The sequence below is a fragment of the Prionailurus viverrinus genome, chromosome E3 (genome assembly GCF_022837055.1).
Source record: "Prionailurus viverrinus isolate Anna chromosome E3, UM_Priviv_1.0, whole genome shotgun sequence".
Classification (NCBI taxonomy): Eukaryota; Metazoa; Chordata; class Mammalia; order Carnivora; family Felidae; genus Prionailurus; species Prionailurus viverrinus.
In genome coordinates, this window is record NC_062576.1 from 33,471,437 (window position 1) to 33,496,058 (window position 24,622).

A 24,622-nucleotide genomic window follows, 5' to 3' on the forward strand; every position below is an offset into this window, starting at 1 on the left:
TGTTTTTAATGCCTGGCTCACTCATGAGTCCCAGATTCTGATCTTTGCTCAGTCTGTCACTGACGAGTAACATCTTTGCGGTCCCTTACAGTTCTTCTTCTGTGCAATGTGGGGGTAGGACCACGTTTTCAAAATGCATTCATCAGGGGGCGCCTGGGAGGTTCAGTTGGTTAAATGTCTGACTTTGGCTCAGGTCACGATCTCACGGTTCATGAGTTCGAGCCCCGCATCAGGCTCTGTGCCGACAGCTCAGAGCCTGGAGCCTGCCTTTGACTCTGTGTCTCCCTCTCTCTCTGCCCCTTTCCCTACTTGCACCCTCTCTCACTCTCTCAAAAATAAATGAAACATTAAAAAAATAATAAAGTTTTGAATTGCATTCATCAGAATGCTGGCATTCTATCAGTAGCTATTTTGATTGGGGTGGAGTTGGGGCAGGGGCGAGGGAAAGCTGAGGATGAGGACCCGACCCCCAGCCTCCTACCCCTTTGCATCTTGGGATTGAAGTGCCTCTTTTCCCTGCTTCCTGTAGGAGGGTTATGCATGAGGGATGGCGTGCAGAAGGGGTTCTGCTGCTTAGGATAAGTTTGAGCATTAGCGTTTGCCGATCCAACATTCTTGTCCCCAAAGAGAGGAGGAAAGTAAGCCTCAGAGAGGGGAAGAGACCCATCCGAAGAGGTCCAGCAAATTGGTGATTCAGGCAGAAAATGGAGTGCTTCAAAGTGCAGGTTCTGGGACCTGATGCAGGTGGGTGCAAGCCCTACCTCTGCCTGGCCCTAGAGGTGTCCCTGGCCCTAGGGCAGCTCTCGACTACTACATAACCCCTGTTTTACTACCACTCAGTGCTCCAAGTGGGGTAGTGAGGCCCCAGGTCACTTCTCTGATGAAAGAACTCGGTAACTGGGTCGTCTTTGCTTCCCTTGCTCACCCCCAACCCCAGGCCTTTGGATTTGCCCAGTTAGGTGCAGATGCCAGGGGTACCCAAAGACCGTCCCCACCTCCAGGAGTAATTTGTAGTGACTTTCCGTGTGGCAGCCTCTCCTGGAACTCATGCCCCACAGGGACTGTGTTCTTGGGTAGGGAAAGGGCCGTCCCTGTGACAAGAAGACACAGATAAGAGACTGTGTGTGACCCGTCATAACTGACCTTCAGCACCGTGCTTCGTGTCTCCAGGCTTAGCGGCCTCACCTTTAAAGAGCGGTGTAGGAGGTTTGATGATCCCCATGGCCCCTGAAGCTTCAAGATGGCATGCTTCAGTGATCCTAGGCACCAGGAAATATGACCTCTCTCCCTGGCATCCAGACATTTCTCTGAGAAGTCTCCTCCCTACGTGCAGACTCATGAATCAGGCAGAGTCATAATAGACTGAGTCTCCCTCTGTATCTGTGGGGTGAGTGATGAGACTTTTTGAGTATTCCTGGCCTTGGGAAATTGGCCTCAAATGGTCTGGCTGCAGGGTTTTCAAAGCGCTATCCTGAGTGACTGCTCTGGACAACCCAGCCACAGCCAGGTTGAGAGACCTTTAGGTCAGGCCAGAGTCTCCACACAAGGAGGTGGGAGACTGTAAGGGAAGAGATTTTCTAAAGGAGAGGCCTGCCTTCCTCTGGGCACAGAAACTGCCCTGTGTGGGTGAGTGGGGAAGGTGTACCCAGGGCAGTTCCTCAGGGGTACGACAATATGGCCTGCATGGGCACTGCAGGGGTTTGTTCTCATTCCTTCCCTCGGACAGGATGCTGCTGATCTGGCTGGTCAGATTCCGGAACACTCTGGAGCCATATCTTCTAGTGAGCAGCATGTCTGGTTGTTGAGAGATGATGCGCGTGTTGGGCTCCTTCTCTCTGAAGCCAAGTAGTTAAAAGGCTTAGATCATTTCACGATGGAGGACGCCTGACCCTCTCTCTCCCTGTGTCCCGCTCACTTAGGTGCCTTCACCTGCTCGAGGTGAAGGCAGTGTGCTCCTCGCTGCCCTTGGACCTCCCTGGCCCACCCTATCTATGAGGTCACTCGTAGCAAGTCTGTGTGCAGCCCCAGCTAACAGCTCCAACCAATGAAGGAGGAGGAGGTGGATTAATCCCACCCACCCTTCCTGATTCTTTGCCGCCAAGTGGGATAACCCTGAGGTGTATTCTGCACTGTCTCCTAGCTGGTCTTCAGCTGGATTGCGACTGAAGTGCCGTATTGGCCACACGCCTTTTATTGGCTTCCTCTTTGCCCACTTCCTCTTTCTGGATCACCTCCCAAATAGACTAAGGTTCTCAAATCCTGGTCTCAGGGTCTGCTTGTGGTATTGTGATTTATAATAAGAAATCTATATTTGGTCTTTGTTCCTGTTTCTGGCACAGAACTCCTAAAACCCTTGGAATTTCCTAAGAGATGAGAGCACCAAGGTGTCTTTTGTTATGCTAATGAGGTGAATTTTGGCTTGCACCTAAGGATGGGGGCTGGTCGTCCAGCCAGTGGAGCCAACCTTGTGATTAGAAGGTTGGAATTTTCAGCCCCATCCCTGGATCTCCGGGGAGGGGAGAGGGAGTGGAAATGTGAACTCAATCACCAATGGTCAGTGATTTAATCAATCATCCTGTGTAATGAAGAACCCAAAGGACATGTTTGGAGAGTTTCCAGGTGAACCTGTGGAGATGCTGGGAGAGACGGGCATCTAGGGAGGGTGTGGAGGTTTTAGCACCCTTTCCCCATACCTTGCTCTATATATAATAATCTATATTCCATGTATCTGTATTATGTATGTAATACTATATATAATCTCTTCATCTGATTTGTATCCTTTAATATCCATTGTAGAGGCACCTGGGTAGCTCGGTTGGTTAAGCATCTGGCTTTGACTCAAGTCATGATCTCGTGGTTCATGAGTTCAAGCCCTGCATCTGGCTCCGTGCTGACAATTCTCTCTCCCTGTCTGCCACTCCCCCACCTGCACGCTCACGCTCTGCGTGCACTCTTACGCTCTCTCTCTCAAAATAAATACACTTAAAAAAAATAGTATCCATTGTGATAAGCCAGCAATCTAGTCATTAAACTGGTTTCCTAACTTCTGTAAGCTCCTCTAGCAAATTAATCAACCCCAAGGAAGGCATTGTGGGAACTTCTGATTTATAACCAGTCGGAAGCACAGGAAACAACCTGGACTTCAAATGGGCATCTGAAGTGGAAGGTGGTCTTGTGGGATGAGCCCTTAACCTGTGGAGTCTGACGGTATCTCCACATAGGGTCAGATTTGAGTTGAATTTTGGGACACCCACTGGTGTCTAAGAATTGCTTGCTGATGTGGGCAAAGCCACCCCTTCTCCAACTTTGGAACTGGGTGCATAACCCCTACTGTTCGTGGAAGGATTCACACTAAGACGTCTAACTTATGCGACTTTCACTACAGTGCTGGGAGAGGCAGGGTGATTTTACTCCCATTTTCCTGATGAACTGAGGCCTTTTCAAAATGTCAAAAATGACTTCTCCCAAAGTGCTAGAATATACCATTATTCTTTCCCCAATGGTATGTGTAGGCTCCTGCCTGATACAAGGGCGGACAGTGGGTTGCATTGGGTGAAAACCAGTAAGGTACTCAATCTTTTGCTGCTGTCTTAATTTTAGTTCTCAAGACTAACTGTGGATTTGTTTAGAAAAAGCCTTCCTCCCTGATTAGAACTACTGATATCTGAATGGCTAATGGGAGCAGGAAGGGGTTTTTAACCTTTTGGATAAGATATAGGAGAGTTAACTAGCACCTTGGTTGATCCCAAGGTCAAGACCTTCAAAAAAAGTTACAGAATCATTCAACATCAGATATGGAAGGCAGCTCATCATGGCTAGTGTCAGCCTTTATTTAGCAAATGGATACACTGAGGTCTAAAGAGGAGGCAGTTTTAAATGGAAGTTGGGATCCAAGGGAAAGTAAAGGAGATACATGTCATCAGAGTCAGGTTATGCTAAACTCAGGAATCTATGAGAACTTATTTAGGAATATCACATTGGAACCAACCATAATCAATGGATGGGGCTACCCAGAACCTAGAACTGAGCAAGCTTAGAATGTTCCACGTAAACTTTGAGAGAAATAGTTCATGAATTGATTAATGACGTCTGCCTTGGCACAGGACAGATGAGTACTATTTATCTGCTACTATGTAAAATAGAACATCAATAAGTCTGGGACTGTGGATAGCCAAAGAGGTAGAACCCACAGGCTGGGATTTGGAGGGACAGTGAAGCTAGATCACCAGTGACAATCCAAGGACTACCAGTGGTGGCTAGGCTGGTGTTTAGGCTTCTTGGCCACCCTAAATTACTTTTTTACTCTTTCTCAGGATTGTATCATACTGCTTTGGAATCCCCGTAACCTTGTAGAATGAGAATGCACATGTACTTTGTTTTATACAGTAGACATGTAAAACAAAAATTTTGGATACTACAAATTTTGCCTTCGATTTAGCCTCATATAGTACTAAAGTTAGTCTCACTTTCTCCATATGCAAAATAAAGGTTTTGGTCAAGGTCTGAAATTCTCATAGGATTTTAACAGCTATTATGTGGAATAACATAAGTTTCCATGATCAATTTCTTTTGGAATATTGCTGGATTAATTAAAAAAAAAACATTGTTTTAACCCATGGGACTTCTCAGATCCTTTAATGTCAGAATTCACGCTAAAGTGACTCGGTACTGGGCGCCTGGGTGGCTCAGTCGGTTAAGCGTCTGACTTTGGCTCAGGTCATGATCTCACAGTTCGTGGGTTCGAGCCCCACATTGGGCTCAAAGTGACAGTGCAGAGAATGCTTGAGATTCACTCCCTCCTCTGTCTCTGCCCTCCCCCTCTCATGCTTTCTCTCTCTCTCTCAAGTAATAAATAAACTTAAAAAAGATAGCTCCCCAAACTTATTTGAAAACAGAATGCACAATACAGTAGAGTCTCTAAAGGTCTTTCAGCTTCAAAATGCTCCCATTCTTTGCTCCTTTCCCTTGAGAATAGAGGTAGCACTAGAAGCACCATCAGTGATCGGCTTATTTTGCTTCTCTGCTATAGACATGATTTGGTGGTTGGTTTTTAACCACAGAGTTCAAGTGGCTCAAAGCAAGTGGCAACCAGGGGGGCTCATTTCTTTAGTAAAGCTTTTGAAGATAAATCGATGAGATTGAAAACAGCGGAAACAATTTGTTCCTTAAGACTAGACTAGGTAATTTCTGTTACTTTGATGTGACTGGCAATAAAACCAATTGGCAAAATTGACTGCAGAACAGTGTGACTAGGGGGCTTCCCCCCCCCCCCACCACATAGTCTTTGTCAGCATAGCTGCTATGAAGATTTTTCATCTGAAAGTCGAGTAGCAAAATCCTGCACAGTGTCCTAACCTCTGTGGAGGGTTTAGTTTTTGCAGTACAGCATCGGGCAAATTGTCATGATCACATGCACACTATTACAGTTTCCACCTGTATGGTGGGGTTCCAGATGTCTGACCCTAAGTAGTTCTCAACACTGGGGAGATGTCCACCCTGGGGCAGCTGTAGCTGCCTGTGTCTGCAGAGACAGACTATTCCTTCAAATGGGGGACTGCGTTCTTTCTCTATTCAAAAGAGACCATATCAGTTTGATCTACCTTTCTGCAAGTCTGGTCACAAATGACTTCAAAGTCTCCCATACCAATAGTTTTTATCAAAGACTGTTTCACAGTCGGCATTGATAGGCAAATATGGAAAGTATGGTGGATTATTAACCAAGGCACCATCAGAATCACCTATGGAATTAAAACAAATAAACATGTCACCCCTGAAGATTTTGATGGAGAAGTTATAAAGTGGGCACAACCGCTTGTATTTTAAAAGGCTCCACAGAGGGGCACCTAGGTGGCTCAGTCAGTTAAGGGTGTGACTTCAGCTCAGGTCATGATCTCATGATTCGTGGGTTTGAGCCCCACATTGGGCTCTGTGCTGACAGCTCAGAGCCTGGAGCCTGCTTTGGATTCTTTGTCTCCTCTCTCTCCACCTCCCCAACTCATGCTCCGTCTCTGCAAAATAAATAAACATTAAAAATTTTTTAAATTAAAAATTAAAAAGCTCCACAGATATAATCCACATGTCCAGCCATCAAAGATGGATACACAAAGTGTGGTTTATTCATACAATGGAAAGCTGCTCACCAACAGCAAAGAAAAAGCTGTTGTTACATGCAGCAGCATCAGTGAATCTCCCAGACATTAGGTTAAGTGAAAAAAGCCAGTCACCAAAAAATGTACAATGTAGAATCTATTTGTACGAAGTTTGAAAATAAGCAAAGCTGATAAATGGTGTTAGAAAGAAAAATTGTGGTTTCTAAAAGGGGGATGTGGGATTAACAACAGAGGGCCACAAGGACACTTTCTGAAGGTGATGAAAATATTTTATACCTTGTTTTGGGTGATGGTGTACCCAGATGCGTGTAATTTCAAAACTTGAACTGAATTTTTTAGAGGTTTTTTTTTCAATTTTTAATTTTTTACTTAATTTTTATTTTTTAATGTTTATTTTTGAGAGAGAGGGAGAGAGAGAGAGAGAACGAGCAGGGGAAGGGCAGAGAGGGAGACATGACCTGAGCTGAAGTCAGATGCTTAACCGACTGAGCCACCCAGGTGCCCTAAGAGATGTGTGTTTTATTGTATATAATTTCCACATCGTTTAAATCAAAGAGGCTAATTTCCCTGTAAGTCTCCAAACCGGGGTTCTGCACCTGTGCCAAAATCCAAGGAATGATCATCTTCACTCAATCTAGCTCAGCCCAGTTACTGCCTCAAGAAATGAAACACTTTTCTATTCTTTGCTGTATGTCATACAACCCACCATTTTCATTTACCTTTCAGAATTTCTTCCGTTCTGTCTTTTGAATAATAAAACTCTAGAGAACTTAATGTACACAGTCCGCTTACTAATGCACCCATAGGTCTCCAGGAACTGTGTACCTTTACTGTTTCCATTTCAGTATTCAGCCTTCTTGGAAAGAGGCCCTTCTTCCTAGACCACCTTGTAGGGACCTCATGTTTAATGAGCACCTACTGTGTGCTGGACTTTGTTGGCTACTTTACCAAAGCTATCTCGTTTTCTTTTCCAAATAACCCTAAGAAATAGATACTTTTACTGTTCTTCTCTGCTTTTCAGATTAGCGGTTGATAAGGAAAGATAAATCTATAGGAAGCCCAAAGGTGATATCAGGCTGATAAGTGGAGGATACAGGGTTAGAAAAAACTGTGATTGCAAAACCTCTTATAATTTAAGGCCTCTTTGATTCCAGGGCCTGAGGTAAGGAAAGCAGGGACCTGGGAGTTGGAAGGAGAGATACAGCTGAGTGTAAAAGGGGCAAAGGTGCTCATTTGACAATGTTTTTCATGCTCAGTTGCCAGAATTCAAGCCGGCCAGGCCCCACACACCCAGGCAGTCCCGTGCTCTCTGGCTCACCCCTGCTGGTAGCTTAGAAGTGGCAGCCTCAGGGCGACTTTTGTTATAACTTAGAAAACAAGAAGGAAGCAAGTGGGGGATGTAGATATGTCTTTACTTTTAGGATTCTGGCTCCCTGAGATCAGAGGAGTGGGTTCCCTTACGGGGGTGGTGAGACACAGGGAGAAGCATTGGAGCAGATTCTGTGGTGTGTGTGTGTGTGTGTGTGTGTGTGTGTGTGTGTGTGTGTGTGTCGGCGCGCCTGTGCGTGGAGGGGGGATTGCTGTACCCAGCGCAAGGCACTGGGGGAGGAGGAAGCGGTAGCAGAGATCTGAATAATTGATTCTTCAGCCGCACCAGACGCTCAGGAGCGGGCGGAGAGCGCGTTTTCAGCACCAGGGACAGTGGCACATCGCTGCAGGCACCCACTTCGCCAGGCAGTCGCCTATCCTGGCCTTGTCGCCGCCGTGCGCCCCGGGAAAGGGTGGCAGTGCTCCGCGCCGCCGCCGCCGAGGGACTGCGGGGTCTGCCTCGGCCCGCCTCCAGGGAGGGCGGCTGCGGGCGGGAGATGCTTTCGCCCACCGGAGCTCCAAGCCTCCCTGGCTGTCGCGGGGGCTGCTGCGTCTAGCCGACTGAGAACAAGTCCCCTAAGTTGACGTGGGGGCGCCCCTGCCTTCCTCCTCCTCTTCCTCCGAGGCGACCGCAGCAGAAGCAAGCCTCAGGAGCCCGGTTTTGCCAGTGCTGTGAACCAGGGTGGCTGGCCGCTCTCCGGACTCCCGTCGGGAAATGGGGAGCTGAACGCCTGGTGGCGAGCTGGCCCCGCAGCGAAGGGCCCAGAGGGAGCTGCCATCCCCCGCCCGCGCCTCTCTCCAGCGGGGACCGCGGGGATCCCCGGCCACACGCGCGCGCGCTCCCACACTCACTCACACACACACTCGCCCTCACGCACACCACCAGCCGGAGCCTGGGCTGCGGAGAGGGCTCCCGGGCGCGCTTAGAGGACCGGGCAGCTGCTGTCCGGAGTGGGGCAGGAAGCCGAGCTCCGGCTTTTGGAGGGAGGCGCCGCGGGGCTAGCCGGAGCATGGGGCTGGGTGAGCGCTGAGAGTCGCGGCCGCAGCCATCAGCCCTGGAGATGACCAGGAGCGGCCACTGCTGAGAACTATGTGGAGAGAGGCTGCGGTGAGTGCTGGCGCGGGACGCGGGGCCTGGGAGGCCCCTTTGGGGGAAAAGGTGGTGGGAGGCCTGGATAGGAGGGGGCGGCAGGACCGCAAGAGGGTCGTTGCGTGGGAATGATCGCACCTCCTTCGGGGATCCGGGATCGCGGGAGCCCGAGTCCTTCCCTCCCCCTCTCCTGCCGGCTCATCGCAAACTCAGCCAGCCACCCCCCTCCATTCCCTCCTCTTTCTCTCCCTACCCCCCCTCGCTCAGCAGCTCCTGGCCGAACAACTGCCAGCAGCCGGCGCCGGGGAGGTGGTAGGGGGTGAGGGTGGAGATGCCCAGTTAGCTTCTCGTGCGTGGCGAACCTGGGGCTCGGGTTCTCCTGTGCGCCCAGGAGCGGAGCTCTCCATATCGACCACGGGGTCTGGGGATCCGCACAGGGGGTCTTGGGCATGGAGCTTCAGCTCCCCCTCTTCGGTCGAGCCCCCTGTGCGCACAGGGGGCTGTGAGCATTGCAGACTGCAGCCTGCCCCCCAGTCCCCTTTCTCCTGCCCGCGGGCTGACCCAGCGTCTCCGTCTCTTCTCCACCCCGGTAGAGCCCTGCTGCAGAGCCTCCGGCTGGGATAGCCGCCCCCCGTGGGGGCGATGCAGACAGCGCGGGACAGCCAGGGGAGCGCGCGGGGGCCGCAGCATGCGGAAACCCGCTAAACCCGGTGGCTGCTGAGGCGGCCGAGATGCTCGTGCGCGCAGCGCGCCCCACTGCATCCTCGACCTTCTCCGGCTACAGGTACGTCCCAGCGGGAGACCTGGGCTCGGCCGGCCTGGGAAGAGGAAGACTCAACCGGAGAGAGACCGAGAGCGGGAGAAGGAACAGGAGAGAGAGGGGAGAGAGGAAGCGGGAGAGGGATTATCTGTAGCGAGGCGCGGGAGGAGCACCAGGGGGCGCTGCGGCTCCGCGCTCTGCTGTGCTCACCCTAAGAGTGCCTCGGCCAGAACGAGTTCTCCCTAACTTCCCCTGGCTCCAGCAGCGCCGGGCCCGAGGGGCGCGCGCCTGTGCACGCGTGCACGACTGTGCTGGTATTTGCAGGCACGCGCAGTTGTGCACCTGGCGCGATACATGTGTGTGCACCGACTGAGGACGTGTGTGGACTCCGGATGGCCGTGGGCCGTGGGCACCGCCACAGCGGCCTGCGGCTGTGCGCAGAACGGCGCGCGTGCCTGTCAGGTTGTGCAGCCCACTACCCACATGCATCTAAGACTTGGTAACAGGACCTGTAGTGGAAAGCCTCGGGAGGGTCTGTACAGTTCGTGTCCGTCGGAGAGCCGCTTAGGAGCCTACCTTTCCCCCCACGCAGTTCCCTGCCAGCTCCCACGCGCCGGCCCACGGGTGGAAGCGCCTGCTCTCCGCTCTGGGATTCTGCATTGCACGCGGCGCGCATGAGAGAGGGCGTGTGTGTGTGTGTGTGTGTGTGTGTGTGTGTGTGTGTGTAGGGGGCGGGTCCTGGGGCTCGCTTGCAGTTGAGTGGAAATCGCTTCACTGTACCCCCGCGCAGGTGGGGGAGCCCAATTTCCCCCACGCGCCTGGGGCGCACGGGTGAATGTCTGCACTCCCGTGAACTTGGTGGGGGCCACCCTGCAGGAGAGGAGTGGGGTCTGCAGCGCGTGCCGCGTGGAGCCAGGTCTGTGCTGTACCGGGAGGATTCAGAGGGGGCGGGGTCAGTCATCTAGCACAGCGCGGGAGCAGGGCTGCGGAGTCTCAGCACCGCCTCCGCACGCGGGGGCTGCTTTGTAGTTGGCTCCCTTGAGCAGGGGGCGGGGTCGGTAACTTGGTCTGAACTAGTCGGGTGGGAGAGGGGTGGGTGGAGGGTTTGCTCTGTGCGCCTACGCTCAGGGGCTGTGGTCCACGGCTAACTTGGGGGTGTGGTGGGAAACGTGGGCAGAGTTGGGTATGGAGAGGAGGCTGGAGACAGGGGATGAGACGGAGGCTGGATGCAAAAATGGGTTTAGGGATAGTGATGGAGACTTAGCTCCGATTGGAGTTGTGGATAGAGCTGGGTGGAGGGATGTGGATGGCGGCAGGAATGGGGAATGGAGTCAGTGACTCTGTCAGCTCGCGCTGGGGATGGGCTGTATACCCGGCTCCTAGAGCAAGGGGCTGGGTCTCTAATCCCTTTCCTCTGGAACCTTTGCTCCCCGCGGCCCTGACTCTCCCTCTCCGCCTTGCAGGGACCGTAAGTGGCGACTATGGGCAGACTGGGTTATTGGACCCTGCTGGTGCTGCCGGCCCTTCTGGTCTGGCGCGGTCCGGCGCAGGGTGCGGCGGCGGAGAAGGGTCCCCCGGCGCTGAACATTGCGGTGCTGCTGGGTCACAGCCACGACGTGACGGAGCGCGAACTGCGAAACCTGTGGGGCCCCGAGCAGGCAGCAGGGTTGCCCCTGGACGTGAACGTGGTGGCCCTGCTGATGAACCGCACGGACCCCAAGAGCCTCATCACACATGTGTGCGACCTCATGTCTGGGGCGCGCATCCATGGCCTTGTGTTTGGGGACGACACCGACCAGGAGGCCGTGGCTCAGATGCTGGATTTTATCTCTTCGCAGACTTTCATCCCCATCCTGGGCATCCACGGGGGCGCATCTATGATCATGGCTGACAAGGTAAGTGGGAGAGGTGATAGGCTGCCAGGCCCCGGGAGTATGCTGATCATACCACAGCCACCACAGGTCTTGGGGAGCCTCTGGCATCTGTTTTGATCTGAGAGAGGGTCGTGGCCACTGGCTCTGGTGAAAGCCAGGTTTTGCCTTTCCAGCCCAGAAATGAATGGAAACGCTTTCTGCCTTGGTTCTGAGGGTCTCAGGCACTTTGGGTATGCCAGGGAGAACTCAGTGAATGCAGATCTGTGAGGAAGTGGTGGAATGCTTGGAGGTTTCCAGATAGTGCACAGAGGTGAGCTTGGGGACACTTGAAACCCTCCAGCTCATATTTCTAGAATGTCACTTTTACCTGACTTGTGGAAAAGTGTCCATTTTCCCCCTTTGCGGTAAGCAACTAAAACTATTTTCAAAAAGCTGAAACGTGGCTATGTTATGGAATAAAACGCATAGTCTTTAGGTAAAACGCAAAAGGGCAGAGAAATATGCTTCCACAGACTCCGCATTTGGGGGAAGAGGGGCGGAGAGTTTGAGAAGTCCCGTGCAGGCGCACAGCAGAGCATTCCTCTAAGGAGTGGGTGCGAGTGGAGACAACTAACTCTAGACCCTGAGTATGGAGGGCCTGGCATTTTCCTACATGTTTCCTGGGTGGGGCTGTCAGGGGCGCCCAGAATGTCAGATGGAGGGGTTGCTTCCCAAGGATGGGTTTTGGTATGAACTTGGATAGTGTCTGAACGAAAGAAGGTGTGCCCACATCTCTTGGTTTAGGATGGGAGAGAAGGTTATTCTGCGAACCATCCGAGAGTGTTGGTTTGGGGAAGAGGAGAGACTTTAAGGTTGGGTGAGATGTTATGAGGGCCTGGTTTGAGGATCAGAAGGGAGAAGCACAGTGAGGAAGGAGAAAAAACTGGAGTCGTGGGTGCACTGTATCTCTAAGCCCCAGGAAGGGCCTCAGATGGGGTCGGAAGCAGGGGGGTGGGAGGGAGAGGGAGCGTGCCCTTGTGTGCTGTGGTCCCCAGTCCCGAGACCTCCTTGGAATGTGTTCCTTAAATAGCGGGAGACATGCTAATGGAACAAACAGACATTTGTCAGAGCACTTTCCTTCTGACGCTCTCAAAGCACTTTTATATTCATCAAATCAGATTCTGCCTCTGCCTCAGCAATTCCCACCAGCTCCTTTGGGAACTGTATTAATTCTTTCAGGTCTCCTGGGCTGCAGCACATTCAGCCGAAGTATACAACCAATGCAGTATCTTATTAAACATTCATTTGAAATGCCTTGCAGTCTAGCAGAATTCCTCCGTGCGGTCGAGCATTTTCCCAGCCACCTCTCTGTTTTGGGGAGCTCCTTTCTGGGATTAAAAAAAGACGAAGTAGGGAACAGCTGTGCCCTGCCACCAGTGTATGAACTGGAGAAGGTCTTGGAGTCTCCTAGAGCATCCTGCAACTTTCAGATGAAGTACCTGAGGCATAGCGGTGGGGGGGGGGGGGGGTTGGTGGCACGGGCAGTTAAAGACTTGGCTGAGGCCACACAGTGGGTGATGGGACTAGATCTTGGTCTTCTGGTCTCAAGCTGTGATCTCACTTTCCAGCAAATTAAGCCTGTCCTTTAATTTTGTCATCTTAACTTCAGGAGGGTCAAGGAATTAATCTCATTTTATAGGAGATAGTGAGCCATGGAGAGGTGCAGTGAATCAGAGCCCAGGGCTCGTGCATAAGGACTGACCAGTCCTCTGATGAAGGCATGAATGAGAACTGTAGTTTCTGGCAGGGGGTTGGTGATTTGGGGATCTAAATATCACCCCTGATCCCACCTCCCTTCTGAAGTTTTGACCAAAAAAGCAGCACACGAAAGATAGTACTGCCATGTGGAAAGTGAAATTTATGGATTGACTAGGGCCCAGCCCCATCAATGGAGAAATCTGTTGTAATCTGACTTAGAGACGGTGTCTTGAGTCTGGGAGGTCTGATCTGGCAGGTCTGTGGCTCAGGCTCTTACCTGATTTTATCCATCTGACTGTGGGCAAATAAGTAGGAACAGGGAGTGAGCTCAGAGTTGAGCACCCATTTGGTAGATGGCGACCCTGTCCACTGTGAACGCCAGGCTCTGACCAACTGGACCCGCGGCTGCTCCTCCCTTAAAGGGCCGAGAGAAAGGGAGTTGGGAGGGTGAGGGTGGACGTATCCTCGTCTCCTATCAAAGGAAACCACCTTCTGGGGATTGGGCAAGAGTGTGGCCCCACTTCGGAGTAAAGGAGAAAAAGGGAATCCGGAAATGCAAGAGGAAGATAAGAAAGGACGTTTTCAGAGAAGTCCCGTTAAGAGAGAGATTTACGAGGTGGTGTTGGGAGAGGAATGAAAAAGTCCATTGGTTCAAAAATTGTGAAGGGAATTGTCAGGGCTGGCCAAGTTGGTCTTGATGGCAGGGAATCCAAGAAGGGAGTGGAGATAATGTTGGGGTACATGTTGGGCCCCACACGTGGGATGTGCAGGTGATGTTGGGTGGGGGTGGGTAAAGAGTGGCATTTTGAGAAACCTGAATGTCTTAAAACAAAGAAAGAGATAATCTGAGATGGGAACAGCCCTTTCTTCCAGATTAGTAGCACATCTCTCTGGCTTGTGCCTTTGCTGCCTGTTTCCTTTGGAGCTGAACGCCGAGTGCAGTTTGGCTCTGAAGAGGCAGCCATGAGATGTTGCCTAAAACTCCACCTTGCTTGGTTGAGTGTGCCAACAGCGTTACGGCCTCAAAGTCTGAATCTCCCCAGACTGAACAGGCCTTTCTGTCTCCCTGCTAAGATGATGTTCATTTGGTAAAGCCCAGAACGTACCTGTGTTGTTTTCACTTCCAAATTGGCAGCACGATAGTTGATAGTGCCCCTGTGGGTAAGAATGGTATTTAACTTGATTATCAGTTAAATTCAACATGCCCCCGCCCTCCCATTTTTACCTTTCCCTCAGTCTACCTGACCCGTGTGAGAAAGAACAAAGCCTTCTAATAACTGAAATGTGTTAAGTGGCAGATTTGTGTGATGTTTATTTACAGTAGAGATGTTAATTTTTGCTTTTATCAATGGGTGGTCCTGAAATATAATTCAAGTAGAGGTGAAAATAATGTTTGATGTAGATAAAGTTCTAATTGTATCTTGGTTTGGCCACTTTGATCCCCTCCAAATGGAACGCAACTCTGGTTGCAGCAATAGCCCCTAATAAATCAGGCTTGTGCGTTAGACCTTCATGTTTCTGCTCAGTGCCCTCACCTCCTCCTCCCTTTCTATTTCTAGCAAGTCCATGGGGGAAAAGACAAGGTTTAGATTTTAGCTACATCTAGCCATGTCGCTTACTGCGTGGACTTTCTATGTTGTGTCGATCCATACCTCATCTCTTCTACTCGAGTGGAAGTTCCTTGAGGACAGTCTTTTTAAAAAGTGTGTTTATGTGTATTTGAAACAATGACTACTACTCTTCCACAGTTTATAAAAATAATGTCATTTCACCGGAGAGCGTTTAGAAAATACATTAACCTTTAAAGAGGAAAATAAAGTTCTTCCCTCTAAGTCCTGTCACCAGGAGCAGCCAGCCACTGTTGGACATGAGGGTCTCTTTCTTCTAAGCTGTATTCAGTTAGTTATCAGTTGAGGATTATGCTGTATATATGTTTTGTTTTTGTTTTGTTTTTGTACTTGGCACTCTGTGGGCTTTTTTTAGTCATAAGATTCAGGTTTTTCTTTAATTGTGGAAAAATCTCAGCCATTATCTGTTGGCTGTTTCCTGTCTAGTATTTTCTCTGTTCTCTCCGTATGTAGTTTCTCCATGTATCTTAAACATTTTTTTTCAGTTCTCTATCTCTCTGTGTTATGTTCGAGGAGGTCTCTCCAGTTCTGTACTCCAGTTAACCAACTCTTACTTGTTTTTTTGTTTTTTGTTTTTTTTTAAATTTTTTTTTCAACATTTATTTATTTTTGGGACAGAGAGAGACAGAGCATGAACAGGGGAGGGGCAGAGAGAGAGGGAGACACAGAATCGGAAACAAGCTCCAGGCTCGGAGCCATCAGCCCAGAGCTTGACGCGGGGCTCGAACTCACGGACCGCGAGATCGTGACCTGGCTGAAGTTGGACGCTTAACCGACTGCGCCACCCAGGCGCCCTGACCAACTCTTACTTGTATCTGGTTTATTATTTTGCCTTAACCAGCTCTTTTTATTTGTATCTTGTCTATTATTTTACCTGTCTGTTGAGCTTTTAATTTCAAATGTTCACCGTATTTCCAAGATAAATAATTGGCCCCTTTTTATACCTTCCTGCTTCTCTATTTTATTTTAAAAACCCTCTTTTTACTTTGTGAATGTAAATTCTTCCTCTATCCCTTTGAGGATTAAAAAAAAAATACCGCGAAGTCCTTCTCTGATTGCTCTAGCATCTTTGTTTCTTCAGATATGAATTCTTTCATTTTGCAGATTGATCATTGGATGTCCTCATGTGTTCACTAATGTCTCCTATGTCCTCATGTGTTTTGTTTGTGAACTTATTTTCAAGGTGATTTTATGATATCTTCTGCCCTATGTCTGCAAGGGTATATGTGCTTTTCAACTAGAGCTCATGTCAACAGCTCAACTCAGAGCTCTTTCTCTGCTCTGTATATCCTATGGTGCCCGCTTGGGTCCCAGGCTCATGTAAGTTGCTTCATTTTTGCTCCTTGGCACAGACGGAGGCATCCTTTTTGACTGTGACTCCTGGAAGGATGATTCTGAGTCCAGTTTTGCCTCTAATTCCCTGGGTAGATGTTGGGACCTCTGCTTCCTTGGCTCATATTGGACCCATCCCCCATGAACCATGTGACTTTGAGTCCTGCTTGAGATTGTAGAGTCCTATCTTCTGATTCATTTATTTTTAGAGAGTCCTCTTTATTTTTAATTCGTGATTCCCTTGTCTTATTTCCAAGCAGTATTATGTAAAATTTAAAACATCTAAAGGTTTATCTATAAATTCTGCATCTTAGGAGCAGGGGAGGAATTACTGAGTGTGTTCACTCTGATTTTGACCCAGTTATATTTCACAACCTGCTTTCATTTTTTTTTTTCAAGCTTGATTATGTATTTGTGGAATTTTCCCTTTAAATCCTATTTAATAAAATAGACTTCTCAAACATGATTTTAAAAGGCTGCGGAGTATTCTGTTTATACCACAGTCATTGTGACTAATATTTCTATTTTCCACCTTTATTAAGGTTTATTTCTGGTTCGCGTGTGTGTTCTTTTCAGCACCTTGTGCTGATCTCGCCCTTTGCGTTTGTTTCTTGGCAAATGTTTGTTGATTGAATGAATCAAGTCCCTGGTTCCAATGCCAGCTTGCTGCAGTCTCCAGATGAACTTACCACGCTGTGGTTTCCCATGCAATGTTTGTTCCCTACTTGCCGACTGATCTCATAGGTGTGTGTCAGTCTCCTCTTCTTTCTAGTGGGCAGATAATTACTAGCCATCCTTGGGATTAACAGAAATTGGGGGTGTTCCGTACAAAAGGCCCAGGTAGTGCGGCTGAGTAATAGGTCATTAGCCGGAAGTGGGACTTTCTCTTGTAACCGGGCACCTCCAGAGTTAGGCTATGAGTGAGACCCTCAAAGCTCATGGGAAGGGTAGACGTGCACATCAGAATGTTGGTGGAACCCACTCAGCTCCTGCTATGGAGGCTTTGGGTAGTTCCTGAGAGAGTGAGGAGGCCTATCTTGAGCCTTTGCGATGAGGCATATCAGATGCAATCATCTACCCCTCCTTCCATAAGTCATTGGAGAGGAAAAGGCATCACCCCGAGAGGCATGACTCACCTTCCAAGTGGCCCTTGGGGGTCATTGGTAATCGCTTGGACTCTTGGCTGCTGTGTTCTGGTGGGTTTGGAAGGTACAGTGTTGATGTTCTTTTTGGTAGCCCCAGGTGGGAAAGGCTTCTCTAGCTGGAGCGATGGAAGGGATCAAGGGGCTGGGAGGGAAGGAGGGAGGCAGAAAGAAAGAGAGGGAGAAAGACATAGAAATAGCATCTTGGGTTTGCAGTGCAGAATGATGGCTTCTGGTAAGCCCATAGTGAAAACGAGCAGTTATAATGTTGTTAGCTCGTGGGTTTTCTTTGTTCTTCACTCCCTGTTTTTTTTTTCAGATTTGGATTCGTTGCCAGCCTTAAAGTTAGGAGACATCACAGTTAAAATTTTTTTTAATGTTTGTTTTTGAGAGAGAGAGAGAGAGGGGGCGAACCTAAGCGGGGGGAGGGCAGAGAGAGAGGGAGACAGAGTCCGAAGCAGGCTCCAGGCTCACAGCTATCAGCACAGAGCCCGACGCGGGGCTCGAACCCGCTGACAATGAGATCATGACCTGAACCAAAGTTGGACGCTTAACCGACTGAGCCACCCAGGCGCCCCGGAGACCTCACATTTTTAAAAATCCAAATTTCATGCTTCACTGCAAGAATTCAGAAGGCCTGGCAACATGGGCCCCGCCCTTCCCCTCAGCAGGCAACAGGCGGCTGGAGGTGAATAGCACCTTTACCCTCTTAGGGCTGGCGCTCTTCCCATGTTCAGTCCTCTGCTTGCCCACTTCCCTCATTCATGCTAGAACCTCATCCCTGAAGGCGCTGGGGTTTGAGACCCTGGTGTAGGTGAAGAATATAGCTGGTCTTTATTAAGAAAGCCTTTCCTGGGCACTCCGCTTCTCTCCCTAGGGCTGTTCCTTGGCAAGTGGCAAACTCATGATGTGCATATATCTGTGCTGCTGTGTTTACTGCTGCCATCGCTGATCTCCTGAGCCTTAAATCTTTAAGGACCTTAAATCCTTCTCAACACGGTACTCGAGGAAGCCACTACCAACCAACTTGAGTCAAAGGCCCCTGAAAACCTTGGACAGAGGGTCCGAGGACCTGAATTCCATTTCGAAATAGCAGTGTGACCCGGAGAAAGGCCCTTCACCTTGCTGGTCCTTAGGCTTTCCTGTGAAATGACGTTTAGGGTGATACTATCTCTGAGGCCTCTTCCAGCTCTGAAAATTTTACCACCTTCAAGGAAAGACTGGCAAGAGACCTGTCAAAATGTGAGCCGTGGTTATCTTTGAGTGGTGGACTCCTGCTATTTCAGTCTTTTTAAAAAATGTCATTATACTGGGGCGCCTGGGTGGCTCAATCGGTTAAGCGGCTGACTTCAGCTCAGGTCGTGATCTCACAGTCTGTGGGTTCGAGCCCCGCATGGGGCTCTGTGCTGACGGCTCAGAGCCCGGAGCCTGCTTCGGATTCTGTGTCTCCCTCTCTCTCTGCCCCTCCCCTGCTCACACTCTGTCTCTCTCTGTCTCTCAAAAAATGAATAAACATTAAAAAAATTTTGTTAATGTCATTATAGCGTGGTTGATAAATTGAACCTTGAGTTTGGTTGTCTGTGTTTAAATTCAGGCTTTCACTTACCAGCTGGCTGATCATGAGAAAGCTTCTTAATGGCTCTGAGTCTCAGTGTCCTCACTGTTTGTTTCTGACCCCAGCCTGGCTTCGATGTCTTTGTTTTTAAAAAGGGGACAGAAAGAGTATGTACTTCATGGAGCTGTAAGATTTAAATGAGATAACAGGTAGCTCAGTGCTTGGCTCGTAATAAATAATTATTACAGGAACACTTTTGTTATTGTGTCTATATCATGTCATTTTTTATTTGTGTCCAATGCACTTGCATTTTTTTCACCACCAGAAAAAGTGATGAAGGGTCGTGTGGCGATGTGACGGTAACCCCTGCAAGAAACGGGGGACGAATCCCACAGAAGTGTTAGAAGTGGAGAGTCCAACCTGAGACGGTTCATATTGCCTTAATATGAACATGAATGGGAATATGAGTTTCCTGGGACAACCAGGGGCTTTTAGTTCTTCGAATTTGCCGTGGGCTTTATCCTGGCAAACTGAAGATCAGATGTGGCCAGGGTGAAAATGACCACCACAGGAGACTGTCTCCGTGAGCCTTGCAGTAAATAACTCCACCGACGAGACTATGTATTTGCGCTGGGCTTAGGGCTTTAGGTTGTGGACAGATACAGTCTCTCATTTGGTCTCTGCCAAGGATTAAGTAACTCGGTGACAGCCTGGGGAACCTGGCAGCCCCAAAGGTATTTGATTAGAGAATCCTTATCCACTGTTCTTTTGCTCTTACTGCCTTCTCAAGTTAATGACTGGGACTCCATTAGGGTTAGGGAAGGGGCTTACATTCAAGAGGGACAGTGGACTTCGATGTTAATATTTTGGTTAACTAAATTGATTAAGATGTTGGGTGATGGACTTAAAACTCAGAACTGTCTTTCCGGATTGAAGAGATAGAGTCAGATACTACCGACTACATTGGAGGATTTAAGAAGAAATGGCACTTTCTCATAGGAAGGGGGGAGATGTAGCTCTCCAATTTGAGGATGGTTTTCGCAAGAGTCATGCACTGGTGGACTGCCTACTGGATCAGCCTCATAAATGCATTAGTATTTTATTTTACTAATAAGGTCTTTAAAATGCCTGCATTTTAATGTCCTTGCTCCCTGTTATCTGACATCCATCCAGATTCACACATTTATGTTAATTGTGTGGTGTCTGAAGCGTTTGAGATTACGGTCTCCAGTCACAGGGGTTGTGTTTATTTGCTTGTTTGTTTTGCACTCGATGCTCAGCAGATTATAAGTAGTGATATGGCTCTTAGAAAAAGTGAAGTCCATATTTCTAGAAATATAATGTCCAAATCAAGGGAGGTGATAGCTGCATTATACCTTTTCTGTTGTTACTGGTGCTTTCAGCTGCAAATAACAGAATGTTTGACCGATGATGGCTTAAACAATTAAGACAGGTAGTTTTTTGTTGTTGTTTTTTTTTTTTTTTTTTTATTTAACAAGGAGTCCCAGATATGATTTAGTGATTCGGTAACCCACCAAGGATTCAGGTCCTTTCCATTTTTCTATTTTGCCTCTATTTGCTGTTTCCTCTTGGTCACAGGATGGCTGCTTCTGTTCCAGCCATCACATCTTCACATGCCAGCATTTAAAATGGGAAGAAAAAGGAGGGAGAAAAGAAGCTTTCTTCTAGGCCCTCTCCTCTTCTGTTAGAATTGACTTCCCCTTACATTTCATTGGCCAGAACTGGGTCACATGCCTCCCCTTGAACATCACTGATAGAGATTAACAATCAAGATTCTTCGCCAAGAATGGATAATTGCCAATGAAGCAAAATTTGCTTCTGTTAGCAGAAGCATAGGACCAATGGCTGAGTGGTATAACTGATGATCTCTCCAGCCACACAAACACCATGATCCATAGACTTATTTTGGCAGGGATCGGGTGGTGGGGGGATAATATTTAAAGACAGATATTGAACAACGACAGTGTGTCCAGAGGAAGGGCCTTCAGGGTTGTGTAGGATCTAAATGACATATGGTAAGATAAGCTTTGGCAATTAGGTCTGTGACCGAAGACCGCAATGGTTGGAGAATAATTGGATGGGGTCACCTCTGAGGTTCTTTCTAACTCAGAAGCTCTGCACCTCTCAAATCCTTGTGGGTTTTTTTTTTTTGTTGTTTTTGTTTTTTTGTTTTTTAAATCCCCAAGTCCTGGTACTTTAGGCCCTTGGATTTGGCTGAAAACCAACATCCTCACTTTCTGCAAGCGTGTGAGTAATTCAGTATAAACTTGCCCGGCTTGGGGGAGGAATTTATGATCCTGGCATCATCACCTCAAATCTCCAAAGGACTTTACATCATCCTGAAGGGTAGACAGTATTTGAAAAGCAGAAAACCTATGTATATATCAACTCACACACACATATATAAATATAAACATAAGTAGGTCAGCCGGCGTCATATTTACTAGTGGGAATGTTTTTGGCTAAGAAGCACAGCTACCAGAGATGATGTTTAGAATAATTGCCAGTGATCTCCAAATTGGGGGGGGGGGGGCGGTTTAGAACCACACCCAGTTAATCATGATTACTTATGAAAGTATATTCACGTTTTTGCACACGTTATTGTAAGAATATGTTCATATTCTAAAGAGAGAGCCAGAACCCTCTCTGAATTTCCAGTTGCCAAATCTTTCTCTCTTGTCTGCTGTACCCCCTGCATTTTGAGCATTTCCTTAGGGCAGCAGTGGCTCTGGGTGCTCATCCACTGTTGGGCACGTCCTTTGTTCTTCCTTCACATGTCCCAGGAAGAAACAAAATCCAGAATTGGTTTGCAAAAGCGTTGTCTTTGCGTTCAAATGTTACAGCATTCCATACGATGGAAATGGGTATATTCAAATTATTTATTTATTAGAACTAGAGTAAAAAAAAAATCCAAGGAATACAATATAGAATTCAGAGAAAGAATGCTCAATGCATGCATGGAAGGTCCTCACACACGTGCCCCTCTCCGAAGGGGTGACCAGGTCACCGGTTCAAAGAGGAAGAATATGAAATGGGAGTTGTAGTTTGTTTCCATTTGTAACTTTTGCAGGCTATTGGTATGTTAACAAGGATCTTTTCTTCTTAAGTCTCACTGACTTAACAAAAAAGAGGTTTAATCATTTTCCATTGGTCCCCAACTGTGCTTGTTTCTCCAAAACAAAATAAAAATTCATTCTAGAATTTAAGGTGACTTGTGCAAATCACTGACACCTTAAAGCCAGGCCCACATACTCACCCAAGAAATTTAAGACAATCTGGGGTGAGCCCGCTGGGGAGTCACGATCATTTCATACACTAATAGGAGGTATGGACCCCCCCCCCCCCAGAGGGATGCCCATTCCTAAACATGCATTCAATATTATGTGCAATTGTTAGGGGTTCACAGGTCCCCTGAAACTCATTCGTAGACCTCCTTGGAATTTATTTATTTATTGGTTTATTGGTTTATAAATATGTTCATTCTTCAAACGTTTATGGAGCCTGTATCCTGTCCCAAAATGTTCTGTAGATATATCAGTGATCAGATTTGCTCTGATGTGCATCTAGCTGGAGGAGACTGGCAATTAAAGCCCAGAGTGGTGTGTCTGTGATTGGGGTAGCTCCAGGGGGGCTGGGGAACACAGCAGAGGGGCACCTCATCCAGAGGCGTGAGGGTGGGAGCTTGTCAGAGAAGGTGCTAGAAGGTCAAATCTGGGCTCGATTTGCATTCGAGAACTCCTGGCCAGAAGAGGCTGGCATCCCATGTGTCTGCCCCTGCAGGTCACATCCGTGGCTGCAGTGGACAAGCCGCAGAGAGGAGAGGAGGCTGGCTCACGGAGGCCCAGGTGCCGGCCTACAGTCTAGGCCTTTCCTTCCCCTTAACGTGTTCCACCGAGCTGCCAGGCTTGAGTGTGGTTTTGGTAGCTCCTGAATTTTCCTCTGGATGGCAGTTCTCACAATCAAAACATTGAGCTTTTTGCCGATCTCTGTTTTGTTGTCACAAATGGCTGAATGTCTCCTGCTGTATCTTGCCTCTTCCAAATTAGGAAACTGTAGCCAGAAAGAGTGAGTGGCATTTGAAATCCCTGTCATCTTGCATGTCTGTAGTCCTCGGGCTGAAAAACAACAATGTATTTTCTAGGCAAATTGTTTTAAAGCTAAGATATTTGTAGGGCTGAGGAACGTGGTTTTGGTTGACTCGGGTGAATAGAGCCACAGCACGGGGAGAGAGGACAGGATGTGGAGCTCTAGAAACCGACCCGCTGGCCACGGCTCTGGTGCTCGGTGATAGGCATGGTTTCTGCCAGCGGGATTCTGAAAAAGGCAGCCCCTGGGTGAAGGCCGAGCTTCACGGTCCAGGTGCACTTTGGTTGATGGCTGTTGATTTTGCCTTGGCTCATTGGTGCTTTTTGTTTCTGTTGGTGTTTCCTTATTTTCTTCGTTCCTTTGTGACACCCTTTGGTAGCCTTCAAAGAAATACTTTTACCGTGAAGAATTTCAAACACGTCCCCAAGTAGAGACAATAGCGTGAGCCCTCACGTCCCCGTCACCTGGCTTTGACGCATGACCGTTCTGGTTTCACGTCCAGCCCCACAGCTGGATCGTTTTAAAGCGAATCCCAGATATTGTTCTATTTCATCTACAAATACGTCAGCGTGTATCTCCAAAGGATGAGGATTTTACAGACTGTTAAAAGACAGAACCTCAGCTGGGGCGCCCGCGTAGTGCTGTCGTTTGGGCTCAGGTCCTGATGTCACGGTTCGTGGGTCCAGCCTCATATCGGGCTCCGTGCTGACAATGCGGAGCCTGCTTGGGATTCTCTCTCTCCTTGCCCTGCTTGCTTCCTCTCTCTGAAAATAAATAAACGTTAAAAAACCCCACAACTCATAAAAAAAAAAAAACCTCAGCTAACATGAAAGTAATCTAACAAGTGTACAATTTAGAAGACGTGAGAGATTGAAAGACGTATAAAGAAAATGAAAATCACCTTGGACGTCACAGCTACCGTTGCCGTTTTCGTGGATTTCCTTCTAGTCGTTTTTTTTTTCTTCTAGTCTTCTTTGCCTGCTGTACAAACACAGATACATATCGGTTACATAATTTCATGTATAGCTTCTAATTTACTTTACATTCTATCACTAGCATTACAGATTATTTGTAAGCGTTCTTACCTGCCACCTTTTCCATTCTGTGGACACATCATGATTTCCTTGATGATTTAGCTTTCTTCACATTCGTTGCTGTTAAACACAACGCCTCAGCTCAAGAGCTTTATAATAAAACGTCTGAGTTGCAGATTACTGGTTTTGAATTGATTCCTACGTCTGAAATCGCCGGGCCACTGTGCGCGAAGAATTTTAAGGTTCCTGATACATGCTGCTAATTGGTTTCCAGAAGGATTGGACCACTGGACACTTCGGATAGCTATGTGAAAGTAGCTCCCTCACCTAACTCTGGCCCACACTTGAAACAAAAGTCATTCTAATTGGTTCCGTGAAAACGTCATCTCATTATTTTAATTTGCATCTCTTTTACGGCACCTGCTGCAGAATGCATCTTAATTTAGTCAGACTTTTATCCCTAGGTGTTGCACATCTTAACCTGTTTGATATTTCTCATTGTGTGAATGGAAAGCATCAGAAAATGATGGATTCCAATAGAAAGTACGGTAAAATAATTTGAATTTCTAAAAAATAATAAATATTTTGAAGCCTGGCAGGGAGTTCTGCGATTATTCATTCTTAGTCACTAGGCATTGCTCAACCATTGTGTCTGTATCAGCGTTGCTTCAAGAATTGCTTTAAAATGTGAGATTTCCCAGCAGAGAATTATTTTGTGGGATTTGACTATTGTGGTATGCCAGGAGAAAAGAGAGAGAACCTTGTCGTGGTGGGCCTGGGATGTGCTCATGTCACGGGCTTTGTGGTGAACAGTAGGGATGCGGTGCTATGGTTTGCTCCTTTCTCTAGTAGAGCAAAGGCAGGGTGACAATGTGACGGTAACTG

General features: G+C 48.1%; 1 protein-coding gene across 1 annotated transcript in view; it reads left to right on the forward strand.

Moving 5' to 3' along the window:
- Positions 1 to 24,622, forward strand: part of GRIN2A (glutamate ionotropic receptor NMDA type subunit 2A) — a 520,136-nt gene that overhangs the window by 146,515 nt on the left and 348,999 nt on the right. The window contains exon 2 of the mRNA XM_047839263.1: positions 10,792 to 11,223. Within this exon, the coding sequence (XP_047695219.1) occupies positions 10,810 to 11,223 (414 nt within the window). The 5' untranslated portion in view covers positions 10,792 to 10,809. The remainder of the gene's footprint in view (positions 1 to 10,791; positions 11,224 to 24,622) is intronic.